Source organism: Phycodurus eques, chromosome 17 (assembly GCF_024500275.1).
Source record: "Phycodurus eques isolate BA_2022a chromosome 17, UOR_Pequ_1.1, whole genome shotgun sequence".
Classification (NCBI taxonomy): domain Eukaryota; kingdom Metazoa; phylum Chordata; class Actinopteri; order Syngnathiformes; family Syngnathidae; genus Phycodurus; species Phycodurus eques.
Genome location: NC_084541.1, coordinates 2,824,090 through 2,841,649, shown reverse-complemented (window position 1 = coordinate 2,841,649; position 17,560 = coordinate 2,824,090). Strand labels below are relative to the sequence as shown.

The following is a 17,560-nucleotide window of genomic DNA, read 5'->3' as shown; positions in this document are numbered from 1 at the left end:
AAGGGGGTGATTTGCCTTCATGCAGAAGATCTTTGACGGCCAGCAGGATTAAGGGCTCCAACTGACCCTGACCCTGGGTTATAAAGTGGAACATCCACCCCCGTAGGCCAGTATAAACTGGCTAACAATTCTGGACTTGATCTGGCTCTCTCTGGGGCAGACCTCACACAAATTAGAGCAGGGGTCAGCAGGAGGTAAAATGGAGTTCATTGCATCTTCATGCATGCCTACATGTTGCAAGAATCTGCAAGGCATATAGTCTCAAATACTAATTTAGAATTGGGGCCTTGGGCATTTGATTACATTTCCTTAAAGGGCAATGGGGGAAAATAAGTCCATTTTAAAAAAACAATTTTTAACGGGCTGAAGAATATATAATGAATGTGCGTGAGGAAAAGCGGTACAGAAAATGGATGGATGGATGTTCTGAATTTTTGTTTCAACATTTCGTTACTAAATCAAATGTGTTTAACAGAAAGTAGGTGTAATACCATTTTAAATGAGGCAACACTAGGACATTTTAATTTTATGAACAAGTGTAGAATCGGGAAAAAACGTGGTATTGCTGTTATTTTTAAGTCATTATTTCAGTGTAAAGAAATTATACTGGGTGATTTTGGCTCTTTTGAATATCTGTTTTTTTTAGTTAAAGGAGACCCAAAGGTGATTGTTTTAATAATTTATAGACCTCCAAGATACAATAGAAAATTTATGGTGGATTTTTCAGAACTGCTGTCAGTTAGTTGTAATGACCACAACTATTTTGTCATAACGGGAGACTTTAACATTCATGTTGACAATAACATGGGGGGGGGGGGGGGAGGGACTAAAGAACTCTCTGCTATAGTAGACACATTTGAACTCTCTCAACATAAGAGTCCAAACCACACTCAAGGTTCCAGCTTAGACCTGGTCATCTCTAAGGATGTTGAAATTCTCTGTTACTGTACTCTGAAAAACTCTATTAGCATTGTTAGAATTTGATACAGTTGACCAAAAAAAACAGTAGAGAAAACGGTTCAGCAGCTGAAACCATCAACGACCGGTCTTGACTCAATAGCATCTGACTTTTTCAAAACTATTGCGAAGTCTTTGCTAGCTGATTTGCAAATCATTTGCTCACTTCAGTCACGCGAGTTTCCTAAAGCTCTTAAAGAAGGTGCCATTAAGCCTCTTCTAAAAAATAGAACGCTGGATGCTTCCAAGTTACCAAGCTATAGACCCATCTCAAATCTCCCTTTCATGGCCAAGATTGTTGAGAAATTCATTTTTAAATCAGCTCAGCAATTTCTTGAACTTAAATGGACTTTTTGACAAATTTCAATCAGGTATCCGAACTTATCACAGTACAGAATCTGCTCGTCAAAGTGCTGATATAAGGTTAAATACTGACTCGGGAAAGGTGCCAATTCTGGTCTTGTTGGATCTCAGTGCAGCTTTTGATACAGTAGATCATAATATACTGCTGAACAGGTTGGAAACGTGGGTAGGACTAAATGGAACAGTCCTTAAATGGTTCAGGTCCTACCTGGAGGAAAGGATTTATTTTGTAACCACTGGAAGTGTTGAATCTTATCAAATGCCAATGACCTATGGGGTCCCTCAAGGGTCAGTTCTTGGACCTCTCCTGTTCAGCCTGCATATGCTACCCTTAGGTCAAATTCTTCAGAACTTTAATTTTGACTATCATAGCAATGCAGATGACACACAGCTCTATCTAGCATTGTCTCCAGATGACTACAGGTCAATTGAGGTGTTGTGTCACTGTCTAAAACAGATAAATAACTGGATGAGCCAAACTTTTCTTCAATTAAACCACAACAAAACTGAGATAATTGTTTATGGCAATAAAGAAAAGAGGATTGCTGCTAGTAAATACCTGGAGTCACTCTCTTTAAAAACCAAAGACCAAGTCCGAAACCTTGGTGTTCTGATAGATTCCGACCTGACTTTTAATAGTCTTATCAAATCAATTACTAAAACTGCCTTCTACCATCTGAAGAACATATCCAGAGTGAAGGCGTGCATGTGCCAAGCAGACCAGGAGAAGCTTATCCATGCTTTTATCTCAAGTAGACTTGATTATTGTAATGGTCTTCTGACTGGACTCTCCAAAAAGAGCATTGAAGAACTGCAGCTCATTCAGACTGCTGCAGCTCGGGTTCTGACCAAAACAAAGATGTCAGAGCATATTACTCCAATGCTAAAGTCTTTACACTGGCTCCCAGTCATCTTTAGAAGCAGCATTTAGCTATTATGCTGCACACAAATGGAATAAGTTGCCAACAGAAGTGATGTCAGCCTCAAGTGTGAATGTTTTTTATTCCAGGTTAAAAACGTTTTTTTCCTCATGCTTTTTTGAACATTTCCACTTTTAAATCTCTCTTGCACTGTGCGCTGTTTTAATTGTACTTTTATTTATTAAATGTTTATAAGCTGTTTTTTCCTTGTGTTTAAATGCTTTTAATCAAGTGAAGCACATAGAGTTACTTTGTGTATGAAATGCCCTATATAAATAAATTTGCTTTGCTTTTCCAGTGTCATATTCAGCAGCATAATCGAAGCTGGCCTTCTTTAGGCTGTCAGTGTTCACCACACACTGCATCAAATTGGTCTGCATGGCTGTCGATCCAAAAGGGAGCCTCTTCTAAAGATGATGCACAAGAAAGGAAACAGTTTGCTGAAGTAGTCTAAGGCCATGGACTACTGAACCATGTCATGTGGTCTGATAAGACCAAGTTCAACATATTTGGTTGACAAGACCGCTACAAACGCTTAACACGTGTGTGGCAGCAACCAGTTGAGGAGTACAGAGACAAGTGTGGCCTACTACAGTCAAGGAGGGTGGTGGGAGTGTCATAGTCTGGGGTTGCATGAGTCCTGCTGGCACTGGGGAGCTACAGTTCATTGAGACCACTATGATCAAGAGCAACTACTGTGATAGACTGAAGCAGAGCATGATCCCTTATCTTCAGAAACTGGGCCGCAGGGCAGTATTCAAACTTTATAAAGACCCCAAACACACCTCCAAGATGACCACTGTCTTGCTAAACAAAGGGTAATGGTGATAGACTGGAGAGACTCTCTTTTCGAATCTGTGGGGCATCCTCAATTAGAAGGTGGAGGTCTCTAACATCCACCAGGTCCGTAATGTCCTCATGGAGGAGTGGAAGAAGATTCCTGTGGCAACCTGTGATGCTCAAGTGAACTCCAAGCCCAATAGGGTTAAGCCAGTGCTGGAGAACAATGGTGGCTCCAAAATATTGACACTGGGCCCAATTTGGACACTTTCACCTAGGTGTGTACTTACTTTTGTTGCCAGCAGTTTCGCTGTTGGTTTAAATATTTTGCGGGGACAGTAAAGTACAATAAATAACAGTGCTATACAAGCTGTACACTGTTCTTTACATTGTAGCAAAATGTCATTTCTCTAATTTTGTCCCATGAAAAGATAATAAAATTTGTACCCAAATGTGACAGGCGTTCTCACTTTTGTGAGATACAGTAGTGTAAAAACAAAAATAAATCATTGTTTATACTGTTGTGTCAGTTATTACATTTGTTGGCACTGTGTATAAAAATTATTTCAGAAAAGGGATCAAATACTTTTTACTTGCAGAAACCAACTTTTTATCTTGATGTCCACATTTTTGTGCACTGTGCTTTCTGTCTGAGGTCGAATGAAGTTTTTATTTGTCAGCATCCTCAGCATGTGTGTTGTACCAGTGAACTTATCACGACAAATACACACCAGCCAGAATTTGAATGACAATTTGCATATTAGAACAATGTACATGCTTTTGTTTCTTTTTTGGGGGGGGGGGGGGGGGGGAGTTTTTTTCCCAAGGCTCATAGCAGTTTACTCTGCAAGGCTATGAATACACAACTGTCATGTTTATTTAGACCTCAGCGTGACGCGCAAAGAGCATGCATTTCGCTCTTGCAGTAACTCAATCAAGTGCAAAGTGGCACACAGCAGTGTTCATCTGAGATACCCACTACTGTTTTCTGGAACTTGAAAGTACCCCTCACATTATATTTAGCAATTTTTCTGGCAGTTGAAGCACTCAAGTTTTGGTTTTTGTCCATTCTCCCCCTACTGTTAACGCTGTAGGAAGTTAACCGACACTAACTTGCCGATTACTGGTGAGAGTTGAAGTACGTCTTAATGGCTCAAAAAATTATATTTACAATAAATAATGTATATTTGTTCCTCTATTTATGCCAGTGAGGCATAGTGACAGACAGAACAAATGAATGGTCTTCTATTAGATGGCAGGAAGTAAAAACAGTAATGAATGTCTCCACTATTTGTGACATTTTTGTTTGTTGGTGTTCCGTGAGATTTTTCAATTGTAAAATATGTGCATTGGCTCCATAAAGGTTGGAAATCACTGCTCCAGTCAGATCGCGTATTCTAATCAGTCGGGTCAAACCAACATTACAAGATGACAGAAATAATGGGTGCTAACTTACTGTAATTAAATTATTTTTAATTAAATTACATCACCCGCACCGAAACTTTAGAGCATGAGTCGACAGAACGGCCGCATGTCTACGTATAACCGTTCGTGCAAACACTAGCTTCCTAGGCTACATAACGTTTTGTTGGCTGCTTGCGAGCCGTATCGTATTAAAAGTACGTGAACATACCTCAAAGCAAGCCTTAAACGAACGTCCTCTCCTGTCCTGAGCACCGGTGACTACCAACACACATTTTCCCCCCATTTTGTCCTGAGAATACAGTCGGCGCAATCCACTCTTGTTGTCGTCGCCATGGTAACGAGTGTATCCGGTCGCATTTGAGTTGACAAGATAAAGCCCAATGATCGGAAAAAAACGGGATGCAATTTTTTGCAGTAGCCTGACAGTGCAATCGTGAAAGACCAAATTTGTCTTGTAGTCTGATCTGGGCATTACGTGTTGTCTGTCTCAGACTTGTTGTGTCGTCTGTTCCACACCGCCGACATGTTTTTTGTTTTTTTTTAAATAACTTTATTGGCCGTCAGATATTTCCAATACTACATCAAAAGACGCAAGACCAGGCTAAAGATAAACTAGCTTTAGGATTCAAATATACTGTGCACGATGGCGACGCGGAGTAAATTTCTTTTGCGGAGCCGATCAATGACATTATTGATCGGATCGGTGAATTATGACTTTAAAGCCGATCAGCATAAAATGCTAAATATCTGCCGATCCCGATCAGCCCGATAAAATCAGTGTCAAGTCTAATTATTATATTATCTGTAAGGTTGTAGATGTTTCTTCTGCTACAGAGTCTTTATTTTTATTTATTTTTTATAAACTTTGGCAGTTTATCTGTTTGTCGACCATAATGTTTTATTCCAGACTCTAAATCAGCCATTGCAGAGAAGAGAGAGTGTTTGTATCCGCGATCCAAGTTCAGCCTGTAATGCACACGGCTGCCACATGGAGCTTAGGTAGAAAGATGACTATAAACGCATGGTATCTCCCCGTGTTGCCTGTGGTGGGATACAATTATGCATAGTAAAACTTGATTTTTTTTTTTTTTGTGGTTTAAACATTGTTTGTAGGAAAGTCACCAAAATTGCTTTATCTTGAATGATGTTACTGTCCTAATATATATCTACATTAAAGGCTGCGTGATAGCAAAGATAAAATATTTGTTCAGCATTCCTTGAAGCAGCTTATCCACGACAACCACGAAACACATGCTGATAGACAATAAATTACCTTGAAAGTCTTCAGAATTTGGCAGCTTCACTCCGCAGATAACGTAATCTGATGGATTTGCCTGTGGAATGAGAATTTTATTTTAAAGACAATTGCCAGCTATGCAGTATTTCAAGTATTAAAAGTATATTAAAATGCCAATGACCTATCAGACTTTCCCTAACAGTGAGGGTATGGCATGACATAAGATGTTATTTGAAAACAAAACACTGAGGGTTACATGAAACAATGAGAACTATTTGTTTTAATTGTGACTACTTATTGAAACAAGGCTTTGCACTCACCACATCGATGGGATAAATGTAGGAAAGCTCAGAGAGAAGCTGGCGGCAGCGAAACGTGAGCTGGGCACTGAACTTCAGGAACTGCTCTCTGGGGAGATACCACCGGACATAGAGACAACACAATGAGTAATTGCTTAACAGAGCAGACAGGAGACTCAAGGTAAGTGTAAAATACTGTAACTCACTGTTGAAGGAATACAATCGTTTTAAATGTTTGGAAAATTTTGAAAAGCAGAGCTGCATTGAGCGGGAAGCACAGATAAGCGCTGGTTACTGGCACAGAGACGGTCCGAGTGGGGGTTGGTATTTGATGATGTGCCTACATGCAAAGATCCGCAGTTGTTGTTGAGTGACAAGTGTAATTCAGCAGCTTGGTGACGTAGTGCTGACTCCACAAGTGAAAATATTTGTCTTCGTCTTTCCGGGTATTCGCTTTTTTCCCCCCCCCCACTGACAATAAGAAGCTTCTTGCCTCTTCAACCAAGCTCCGCCCCCAGTCGTCATGGTAATTAAATACACGTTCCCACTGGCCCAGCAGTATATGGGGTGGGGTGTCCTTTTGCTTACTGCATGTATATACTGTATACAGTGCCGTAAAAATGTAGGTAACTTTGAATAGTTTATTCCTGAATAAATGAAATCATTTAAAAACAGCATTTTAAGTTCACTTTGGTTATATTTGTCTGATATTTACCTGTAGATTGATACACGCACACACACACCTCCTTTCATATATACACTTAAGCCCAACATTCATGCACAGGGTCAAATTTTGAAGAGTGTATTTTTATTAGTTGGCGTGATATTTTCTGGTTAGAAATCACACAATATTATGGCTAAAATAATAGTCAAGATTCTTTTGATCAATATTATCATCACAATTATCAAAATCTGTATTTTTATTGCACTACTTCATACTATACGCAGGTTTTCAGTGCAAAATTATTTTTTAAATAAGAATAAAAGATAGATAATAAAAAATAAATGTACCCCAAAACAAATTCCACTTTACAGAGGGCTTGCTGAATAATATATGTTGTTATGACAAAGTGCCATCACCAATTGCAACTTAATGGAAGCAAATACAGTTAATGGATTGGAAATTGTTAATGCAAAGAACTCGACAGTTGTGATTTTCCTCTCCATTTACTCCCGGCATTTTTTTCATTACGGTCAGGCCGGCCGAAAAGTTGAAGTCAAGGCAGCCGCTCCAACGATTGTTAATAGTGATACGCCGCCTCTCTGGCCATGTGCTGAAGAGGGCCAACTTCAAAATAAAAGCTTCATATATTACTACTCTGCACATCGATGCCATTTTAGCCTTTTTATTTTGAAGTTGGCCACAGAGGGCAGTGCCGATGTTTAATGAAGCCTTAACCATACGTTAGCCCCCTTGTTGATTTAAAAAAATAAATTTAAAAATAAATCGATAAATAAATAAATAAATAAATCAGAGACAATCAGGCTCATTTAATCATGGCAGCCAAAATTAGATTAATTGTGCAGCTCTAGGGCACTATTTGGCATTTTAAGTTTTTTTCATAATCTGACATTTAAGCGTATCCCTGATCTTATCTGACATTTTTGAGAAATCAATATTTAATATCACTCTAAAAAGCTCCTGGCATCTTATGATGCGGCGGCTTTGCAAAGTCAAAAGGGGAGACGGATGAGAATGTAATGGTTTGATCTGAAATCACTCAAACTGCCCTATGGGCTTTGCCTTATCTAGTCGTTTAAGCCAAGATGCATGCCCTTCACAAATCATTGTCCACTAACATGCAAGCTTATTTCACACGTACATGCTTGTAAACTTTGCTCTTTCAAGCCTTCAGCTACCACCAGTAGGGAGTTTGCTCAAAATCTAACATTGTATTTCCATCATGAAAGAACATTTCTCCCCCACTAGCAACACTAGGTATGCAAAGTCGCAGTTGGTGACCATATTTTTAACAGCCATTTAAACTTGAATAACAACATTTACTGTAGGTCCAATGAATTGATATGAGGCAGATGTACTTTGTGTTGATGTTAATTTCATGTTTTCGGTCATTGCCAAGGTTCTGGTTCGTCATCTGTGACTGCCTGGTACTTCTCAGACGAACAAAAACTGTATCCGGAGCAGACAGCCATTGCTTGCACACAAACCCCCAGGCCAATACAAACAACCAGATACATTTTTTAGCACAACACGCAAAATCAATGAAAAACAAACAACGCGCCACATGCAAAAACATCCACTAGTTTAGACAGAGCATTTGGTGAATGATGCAGGATGTAATCTCAGTCACTAGGCAACACAATGAGCCACATCATTCGGTACGTCTGTAATATTTAGCTGATGGGTAAGATGTGCATTACAAAGCGTCTTCTGTGTAGAAAGAAAACGGCAAATTACAGGTTCACACATACCTCTTGGCAGTACATTCCTTATGCAGCATGGTTAAGGATTCTCTCTCATCTTTCAGACTTTCATGTTGAGTAGCATACACTTCCTCTAAGAGACAAAATAAAGTGGGGGGGGGGGGGGGATTAATGGTTGCATGTTGTGCTATGTCTTCAGGTACATCTGAGCAACCAGGTAGTGTTTAGTTAGCTCTACCCCTAATTTGCACTTTGAGATCAAATCATTTTTTTAATTGGAATAAATCCATTTCCATCTGACGACACACAAACCAGACTACAAAAAAATTGCAAATAGAAAGTTCGACATGAGTCAATAAAGATGCAGCTGGAGGACATGACATTAGCAAGCACACACTACTGTGGTATAATAAGGAGCAAAAGTAGAAAACTGTCATTGTATAGAGCAGATGCAACATAAGAGTTATCATTAATAAACTGGTGGCAGTAACAATCACATATATTACACAATATGTCTAGGCTGCGCACCTCTGCAGATGCTCATGCATGAGCAAGCATACCAAGAGCTTATTCTGAGTCTTTCTGGTCATTTATGTTTCACAAGGTGGCTTCAGCAGGGCGCACTCACATGAGACAAAAGGACTTCAGGTATGGATTGACTTGTGTAGTCTGAGTGTGCTCTGTTCTTGGAAAAAGATAAGGTGATATCTGAGGATAGCTATGCTAAAACATCCCCAAGTAATAAACTCAGTACTTTTGCAGGACAGTCAGTGAAGTTGTTGTGTGGTTCAAACTTCAATGAGCAAAATTAAAAAGCAAGCCTGCATATCACAAATGTAATGATTGCAGTTTTAATAACTGGGTCATCTCATTGCTCGTGTCGTGAGCCAAGAGTAGCTCACATGGATCTCAGCTTGAGCAATGATATTCTAAAGCAGAACCAGACTTTTACCACAAAAATAGCACCTACGGCCATTCTGCTCTGCTTTAAGCTCAAACTCCCGCAGGAACAGAGGTAGGGGGGTAGAAAATAGCAGTTCTTCTTCAAAGAGACACAGATCAGACAGGCCATACCTCTTATTGCACTGCTGCTTTCATGTAATTCCCAGCACTGCCAATCTCTTCAATCTAGCCATCTTCCATCGCGTCAATATCCTTACTTGCACGGAGAGATGAAATACAGCAGTTTGCGTGCAGTATTCTTTAAGAACTGGAGATGTGCAATTTGTATTAATAATGAAAAATAAACGTTTAAAAAAATCAAGGTATTTAGGATCCAAACTTTCGCGTGGATAATATAATTTAAAAAAAAGGCTGTGCCATCTGATGTTGAAATTATCATCATGACAATAAATCAATCAAGAAGTGCACTAAAATCTCTCTAATAAGACAACTTGTGGGCCCACGGTGCTTGGCTAGGTTTCACAGAATGAACAACTGTACTGTTGTGTTGTGCAGAGTAGCCTGAACTCTGCAACCTCTGCCATAGGTAAGGTCTGTTGGTATAAAGTTTGGAAGTGACAGGCGCAACATGTTCTTTTCTTACTAAGATTGGCAGAGTTAAGGCACACACAAAAAGTTTGGTTTACGTTACGGCCATACTACCCTGAGAATAACCAACCTCACATACTGTAATCTTGCCTCGGAATACCGGGGGCTGTAAACCTTCGGGGCGGCTACCGAACCCAACGTTTGTGGGTTTGATCCTAAGTCCACCTTGCCAGGATAAAAAAAAAAAAAAGGCTGGGTTATTTCAGGAAGAACATTCGGCATACTAAAAGACATGCCAAATAAATCATGCGAGTGGACATTGTGGCAATCTCTGATGGGATAAGCTGAAAAGTTAAATATCCTTGAGCACTTACCGTAATTTATTGTGTATAATGCGCATTTGTTACCCCCCAAAAAAATTTCAAAAGTCAATAGTGCGCATTATACATAGGTATAGGAGAAAATGAAAGACTCACATTTTATAAATGTATGCCGCCATCTAGAGGTTATGAAATGCTCTAAACTTTCATTCCGCTATGTCACCCCCACCCCCCACCCCCCCTAGAGGTTATGAAAAAGCTGCACACTTTCATTCTAGTATGCCACCTAGATGTTATGAAAATGTGTAGACTACACTTTCATTCCAATATGACAGTGGTACATATGACTGCATATATGCACAATTGTACTCATAACTTTACATACCCAGACAGAATTCGTGAAATAATGTTTTTTTTTTTTTTTTTTTTTTTTTTTATAAATACGACTGATGACTGAACAACAACCCTCATTTATTTCTTTATGGTTATGTTTTGTTTCATGATAATGCTTTTCTGAAATGCTTGACAGTTAATCCCATTAAAATAAAATTCAATGTGTTTCGTTGTGGCAAAGAAGGAGCTAAGCCTAAAGGCGAAGCTCTCAATTTACCGGTCGATCTATGTTCCTACCCTCACCTATGGTCACGAGCTGTGGGTCGTGACCGAAAGAACAAGATCTCGGTTACAAGCGGCCGAAATGAGTTTCCTCCGCAGGGTGTCTGGGCTCTCCCTTAAAGATAGGGTGAGAAGCTCGATCATCCGGGAGGATCTCAGAGTAGAGCCGCTGCTCCTCCACATCGAGAGGAGCCAGATGAGGTGGCTGGGGCATCTGATTTAGATGCCTCCCGGACACCTCCCTGGTGAGGTGTTCTGGGAATGTCCCACCAGAAGGAGACCCCGGGAACGACCCAGGAAACGCTGAAGCGACTACGTCTTTCGGGTGGCCTGGGAACGCCTCGGGATCGCCCCCTGAAGTGGCTGGGGAGAGGGAAGTCTGTGTGTCCCTGCTAAAGTTACTGCCCCAGCGACCCAGTACTGATCTGAGACAAAAACATCTGGCTAAATTTTAAAAAGGAAAAACAGCTAAATTGAAAAGCAATAAAAAAAAGTGGTCATAATAACACTGGAATGTCTTAAGAACAAATAGGTTCAAAAGTAATAGGGGCATTTTAAGACCATGAGACCCTACTGAGGGGGGGGAAACTTATTGCAAATTCCACCGATCGCAACTCAACATAACAGTTTAAGAATTACAATGACATTATGACAGGAATCCTAGTAAGTCTAAGGACTTAAAACTCTAGCCTCAGTCAAGATGACAACTTGTTGGAAGAAGCAAATGTGTCCCACTGAGTTGCTGGTAGAAGAAGCCAAAACTGTATTTTTTTAGCTTTAATAAAAGACATTTTCTGAAGCTGAAAAAAAGAAATACCACTGCATACCATTGCTTCACAAAACTATAACGAACCCACACAACTGACATTTATTGGCCAGGAGCTCTGACTGTGATACAGGGCATAAGAATAACTAATGTTACGAAGTATAATAAACACTTTTCAGGGCTGATTTATGTTGTCTTCTAAAGCTGAAAGAAGGGAAATTAGAGGAGTGTGACCCCAACAAACCCACTATTCAGGAGGGAAGGGTGAAAGGCTTATATTTTAAAATCACATCTGTGAAAAGGAGGGAGCTATTCTCTCTCACCTAAGCTTTCTGTTTTGAATTGTGTTCAAAATATGCAGTGGACCACATACTTTTGCACAAGTATGAAAAGTCAAGTAAATTAGCAGTAGTCTGTTCCACCAAATGGTTTAGCAGGCACTGAGTGAGCTGTTAAAACTGTCATCAGGATAGTGCAAACTGCTGAAGTTTTGTGTTTATCATGCTAACAATGTTCAGGATAATTTTTTATTTTTTTTATTTTTATTTAAAAAGAGGGATCACATTTCACAAGCATCAGCAAGTCAATGACAATATTCTCATTGTTATTTCACTAAAACATGGGCGCCTGACACTCAACTCATCTTTATCTGCTCGTTCTCATGCAGGCATGCACACACACACACACACACACACACACCAGCAGAACCTTCACTAGATGTTTGGGTTTTCATAGCCATTTGTTTTGAGAGAGGCCAGCTTCCTGGGAGTTTGAATTATTTGCAAATGGGCCCTTTAGCTACGTGAGAAATGTGAAGACCCCCCTGCCAGGTACAGATGAGATTGGGGTCCATTCTGGATGCCCTCTAGGGATATATCGCATAGCACTTATACACAGTGTGAAACTGTCAATAAAACTTACAAAGAAACCTGAATCTAATTAGGAATGTAACGTGATGATTTACATATGAAATGGTTTTAATTAAATCAGCTTTAAAAAAATTATATGCTTCTTTAAGATTTGTAGGTGTAATAAGGCCATTAAAATCTCCACAGAGATTTTTTTTTTTTTTTTTAAACAAAAGTGCAATTGAAAGTCTTGGTAAAGACTTATTAAAGCTCATCATACACACTTTATAATTCTTGTATAATAATTTTAAACTGGAAAGGCTTTGTTCTCACATATCTGCAGACTTCATGCTCATTATAGACAACCTAACTACACCTGCAGGAAGTGAACAGTAAACATGTTAACATATTTAAAAGTGCTTGTAGAAATAAAACACACACACACACGCACAGGCGAGCATACCTGTGTACACCAACACAAGTATTTTGGTTTATTTATCTGTGTGCTCGCCAAACCAAGCTTCATGTGCCATGCCTTTTCATTAGCGTTCCACTGCCCAATGAACATCAACAGTAAACCACTTCTTAACGTGAACCGCATCAGCATAAGAAACTGCAGACAGGGCAGAGTTGAGTAAATGGCCCCTGGCACAGAATGCCTAAATCACAGGTATGACAGGATAGGTTAGATTGTGTCCTAGTGTTTCCACATTCCATTCATTGTGTCTTTTGTGTTGCGTTAACCCACTACCATCACTATGTTTTCAAAGCTTGACTTCCTCTCTTGGTTTCATTTCCTGCAATTCTCCCCCCTCCCCCACACCTGTGTGGAATTATAATTCTTTTCAAACTTTTAAATACAGCTTTATTAACTTCAAACCGGTAATAGACTATCAGGGGTTGATGAGCAACATTCCCTCAGTTTACAGCTTTTGACAAAAAATTTTTGCTTGATCCACTTTCGGGAAAGTTAATCAATTCATTATTATTTTATTTTTAATTATTATTAAATCCTCTCCTTGAGCCGTCACCTTGTCATGGTAGAGGGGTTTGTATGTCACAATGATCCTAGGAGTTAAGTTGTCTGGGGCTTTATGCCAATGGCAGGGTCTCCCATAGGCAAACAGGGCCTGGGTGAGGGACCAGACAAAGTACGGCTCAAAGACCCCTTATGATTATGAAAAATATTGGATCTCGTTTTCCCTCGCCCAGACATGGGTCACCGGGGGCCCCCTCTGGAGCCAGGCCTGGAGGTGGGGCTCGAATGTGAGCGCCTGGTGGCCGGGCACAGCCCAAAAGGATAACGTGGGTCCCCCTTCCCATGGGCTCACCAACTGTGAGAAGGGCCATAGGGGTCACGTGCAATGTGAGCTGGGTGGTGGCCGAAGGCAGGGACCATGGCGATCCCATCCCCGGCTACAGAAACTGGCTCAAGGGACTTGGAATGTCACCTCTCTGGCGGGGAAGGAGCCCGACCTGGTGTGAGAGGTCGAGAAGTTCCAACTCGATATAGTCGGGCTCACCTCCACATACAGCTTGGGCTCTGGTACCAGTCCTCTCGAGAGGGGTTGGACTCTCTTCCAGTCTGGAGTTGCCCACGGTGAGAGGCACCGAGCAGGTGTGGGTATACTAATTGCCCCCGGGCTCGGCGCCAGTACATTGGGGTTCACCCCTGTGGATGAGGAGGTAGCCTCCCTCTGCCTTCGGGTAGGGGGATGGGTCTTGACTGTTGTTTGTGCGTATGCACCAAACAGCAGTTCAGAGTACCCACCCTTTTTGGAGTTCTTCGATGGGGTGCTGGATAGCGCTCCCGGTGGTGACTCCAGCGTTATGCTGGGGGACTTGAATGCTCACGTGGGCAATGACAGTGAGACCTGGAGGGGCGTGATTGGGAGGAATCCCGAGTGGGGTTCTGTTATGGGACTTCTGTGCTCCTCACGGATTGTCCATAACGAACACCATGTTCAAACATAAGGGTGTCCATATGTGCACTTGGCATCTGGACACCCTACGCCGCAGTTCAATGATCGACTTTGTGGTCGTGTCATCGGACTTTGCGGTCCGATGACACGACCACAAAGTATTGGACACTCGTGTGAAGAGAGGGGCGGAGCTGTCAACTGATCACCACCTGGTGGGGTGTTGGCTCCGATGGTGAGGGAAGATGCCGATCTGACCTGGTAGACCCAAACGTATTGTGAGGGTCTGCTGGGAACGTCTGGCATAATCCCTGTCAGAAGGAGTTTCAACTCCCACCTTTGGCAGAACTTCACCCACGTTCCAGGGGGGCCGGGGGACATTGAGTCCGAGTGGACCATGTTCCGCACCTCCATTGCCGAGGCGGCCGACGAAGCTATGGCCGTAAGGTGGTCGGTGCCTTTCGTGGCGGCAACCCCCGTTCCCGTTGGATGGACGCATTGAGGGATGCCGTAAAGCTGAAGAAAAAGTTCTATCGGGCCTTTTTGGCCTGTGGGACTCCTGAGGCAGCTGATGGGTACCGGCTGGCCAAGCGGAATGCAGCTTTGGTTGTTGCTGAGGCAAAAACTTGAGCATGGGAGGAGTTTGGTGAGGCCATGGTGAAAGACTTCCTGGCGGCTTCGAGGAAATTCTGGTCTACTATTCGGCGTCTCAGGAGGGGGAAGCAGTGCTCCATCAACACTGTGATAGTGGGGATGGGGCGCTGCTGACCTCGACTCGGGACGTTGTGAGCCGGCGGGATACTTCGAAGCCGGCGGGATACTTCGAAGACCTCCTCAATTCCACTGACATCCATGAGGAAGCATAGTCTGGGCTGTTTGAGGCGGGCTCTCCTATCGGTGGGGTTGAGGTCATGGAGGTGGTTAAAGCTCCTCGGTGGCAAAGCCCCGAGGTGAATGAGATCCGCCCGGGGATTCCTGAAGGCTCTGGATCTTGCGGGGATGTCCTGGTTGACACGCCTCTGCAACATCGCGTGGACACCGCGTTATTCACTTTAAGTTAATTTAATCATATCTGTCCCAATACCTTTGCTCACTTGAAAAGTGGAGGGCTTCAAATAAAAGGTGCTGCGTCATGAGTTGTTTATAACACATCTAAATATAAATACCATGAAATGAAAGCTGGAATTCTGAACCTTTGTCTCATATTCATCTTTTGATCTGAAACCCAAACGTCTTCATTATACAACAAAAACAAAGGAACTGACATTGCCGTTCCAATACTTTTGGAGGGGACTGTACGTGTGTGGTAAGAAACTCTGTTTGCCTATAGCCTTAGTTTTTATATGCCATTTTATACTGTTATTGTTCTGTTTTTTTTTTTTTTTGCTCTGTTCTCACTTTTCCCCTTCTCAAACAAATAATACAATCATAATATATCATACAATCATAATACAATAACCAGAGGGCGTACATTAAACTCCCCTCTTTCACAGAAAAATGGTTCCAGCATAAAGAAGCATACAGATTCAAAAAAAAAAATTAAAAAATTAAAAAAAAAAAAAAAAAAAAAAAGAGAAACATTTAAAATAATTTAAAATATATATATTTTCAGGAAAAAAACAAAATAAATAAATCGCAGCTCAGGCCATCCTGTTTTGAGTTTGCATGGCTGGAATTCTGAACCTTTGTCTCATATTCATCTTTTGATCTGAAACCCAAACGTCTTCAGTATACAACAAAAACAAAGGAACTGACATTGCCGTTCCAATACTTTTGGAGGGGACTCTACATGTGTGGTAAGAAACTCTGTTTGCCTATAGCCTTACCTTTTTTCTGATGCTGCGCCATGTCTTTCTGCCGCACATCTATTTCTCTGCCAAGAGCCTTCCTTTGCCGCTGCAGTTCACTCCGAAGCACTGCTAAACGCAGCTGCATACACTCCCGCTCTTTTTTCTGCTCAGAGCAAACGAAAAGGAGCACACAAGAGAATGAAAATATCCACGATGTAGTCACAGCAAAGTGTGTGTTTATTACCTTTTTGCTCCTTCAGTAAGCTATTTAAGGCACATCTACAAAAGTCTGTACATTCATATATTTTCTAAACTGCTTATCCTCTTCACATTTGTGGAAGGGGTGCCTCGCCCCTGCGGATATAGAGCAAAACTAGACTACAGTGGACTCCCGCTATTCGCAGGGCACAAGGACTGGACACATAAATCCGCAGGTGCCAAACCGCGTATGCTATGGTGCACTGTATACGCTGGAGTGATTGCTACTGAAACCCAGGGCTATTGTGAATGGAGCAATAGCACGGATTGAGCCCATGCCAGATGCCCGAACCTGAATCCAGAAAGCATTGTTTACAACCTAATCTTAGCATTATCCTTTTAAGATGGGGGATGGGTGTCACATTTAAGGTGCGTCAAATATCAAATTAAAGTATCCCTCAATTTCCATGTCCACAGTGGTAGCACTACCTGGCTCACTGACGGGGGTCCTGCTCTATTTGTCTGTCTCCCTAGTCCACACAATATAAAATGAATGCAACTCCTATGTGAAATCAGTTTTCATATGCCATTTTATACTGTTATTGTTCTGTATTTTTTTTTTTTTTTTGCTCCGTTCTCACTTTTCCCCTTCTCAAACAAATAAATATCCCTCATAATACTATAACCAGAGGGCGTACATTAAACTCCCCTCTTTCACAGCAAAATGGTTCCGGCATAAAGAAGCATACAGATTCAGGACTGATTTAAAAAAAAGAAAAATAAATAAATAAATAAAATATTCTTTTTAGAATATATTTTAAGGAAAAAAACAAAATAAATAAATCGCAGCTCTGGCCATCCTGTTTTGAGTTTGCATGGCCACCCTGTGCTTGTGTGGGTTTTCTTCAGCTACTCTGGCTTTCTCCCACATTCCAAAAACATGCATGGTTGGTTAACTGAAGATTGTCCACACAGTAGGTGTGATTGTGAGTGGAAAAGGTTTGCTCGGTCATTGGCTTGCGACCAGTCCTGTGTGTTCCCCACCTCTCGCCCAAAGTCAGCTGGGATAGGCTCCAGTTACCTGCGACCCTAATGATGACAAGCGGTATAGAAAATGAATGGCTGGGTGATTGCTAAACCAATAACCTCACTTTAAAAGAGATCATTGACTGTCTTCTACAAGACAGTGTCTGTAATGTCACACAGCTGTTTTAACTTGTTTTTACTGATTAGACTTTCATTCCCAG

At 41.3% G+C, this 17,560-nt stretch overlaps 1 protein-coding gene across 3 annotated transcripts in view; it reads right to left on the bottom strand.

Moving 5' to 3' along the window:
• The window catches only part of uvrag (UV radiation resistance associated gene), an 82,620-nt gene that overhangs the window by 48,711 nt on the left and 16,349 nt on the right, over positions 1-17,560 (bottom strand). For all 3 annotated transcript variants that reach the window (XM_061702065.1, XM_061702066.1, XM_061702067.1), the window contains exons 8-11: positions 16,152-16,278; positions 8,415-8,499; positions 6,003-6,090; positions 5,719-5,779 (exon numbers count right to left, since the gene is read on the bottom strand). In XM_061702065.1, the coding sequence (XP_061558049.1) occupies positions 5,719-5,779; positions 6,003-6,090; positions 8,415-8,499; positions 16,152-16,278 (361 nt within the window). The remainder of the gene's footprint in view (positions 1-5,718; positions 5,780-6,002; positions 6,091-8,414; positions 8,500-16,151; positions 16,279-17,560) is intronic.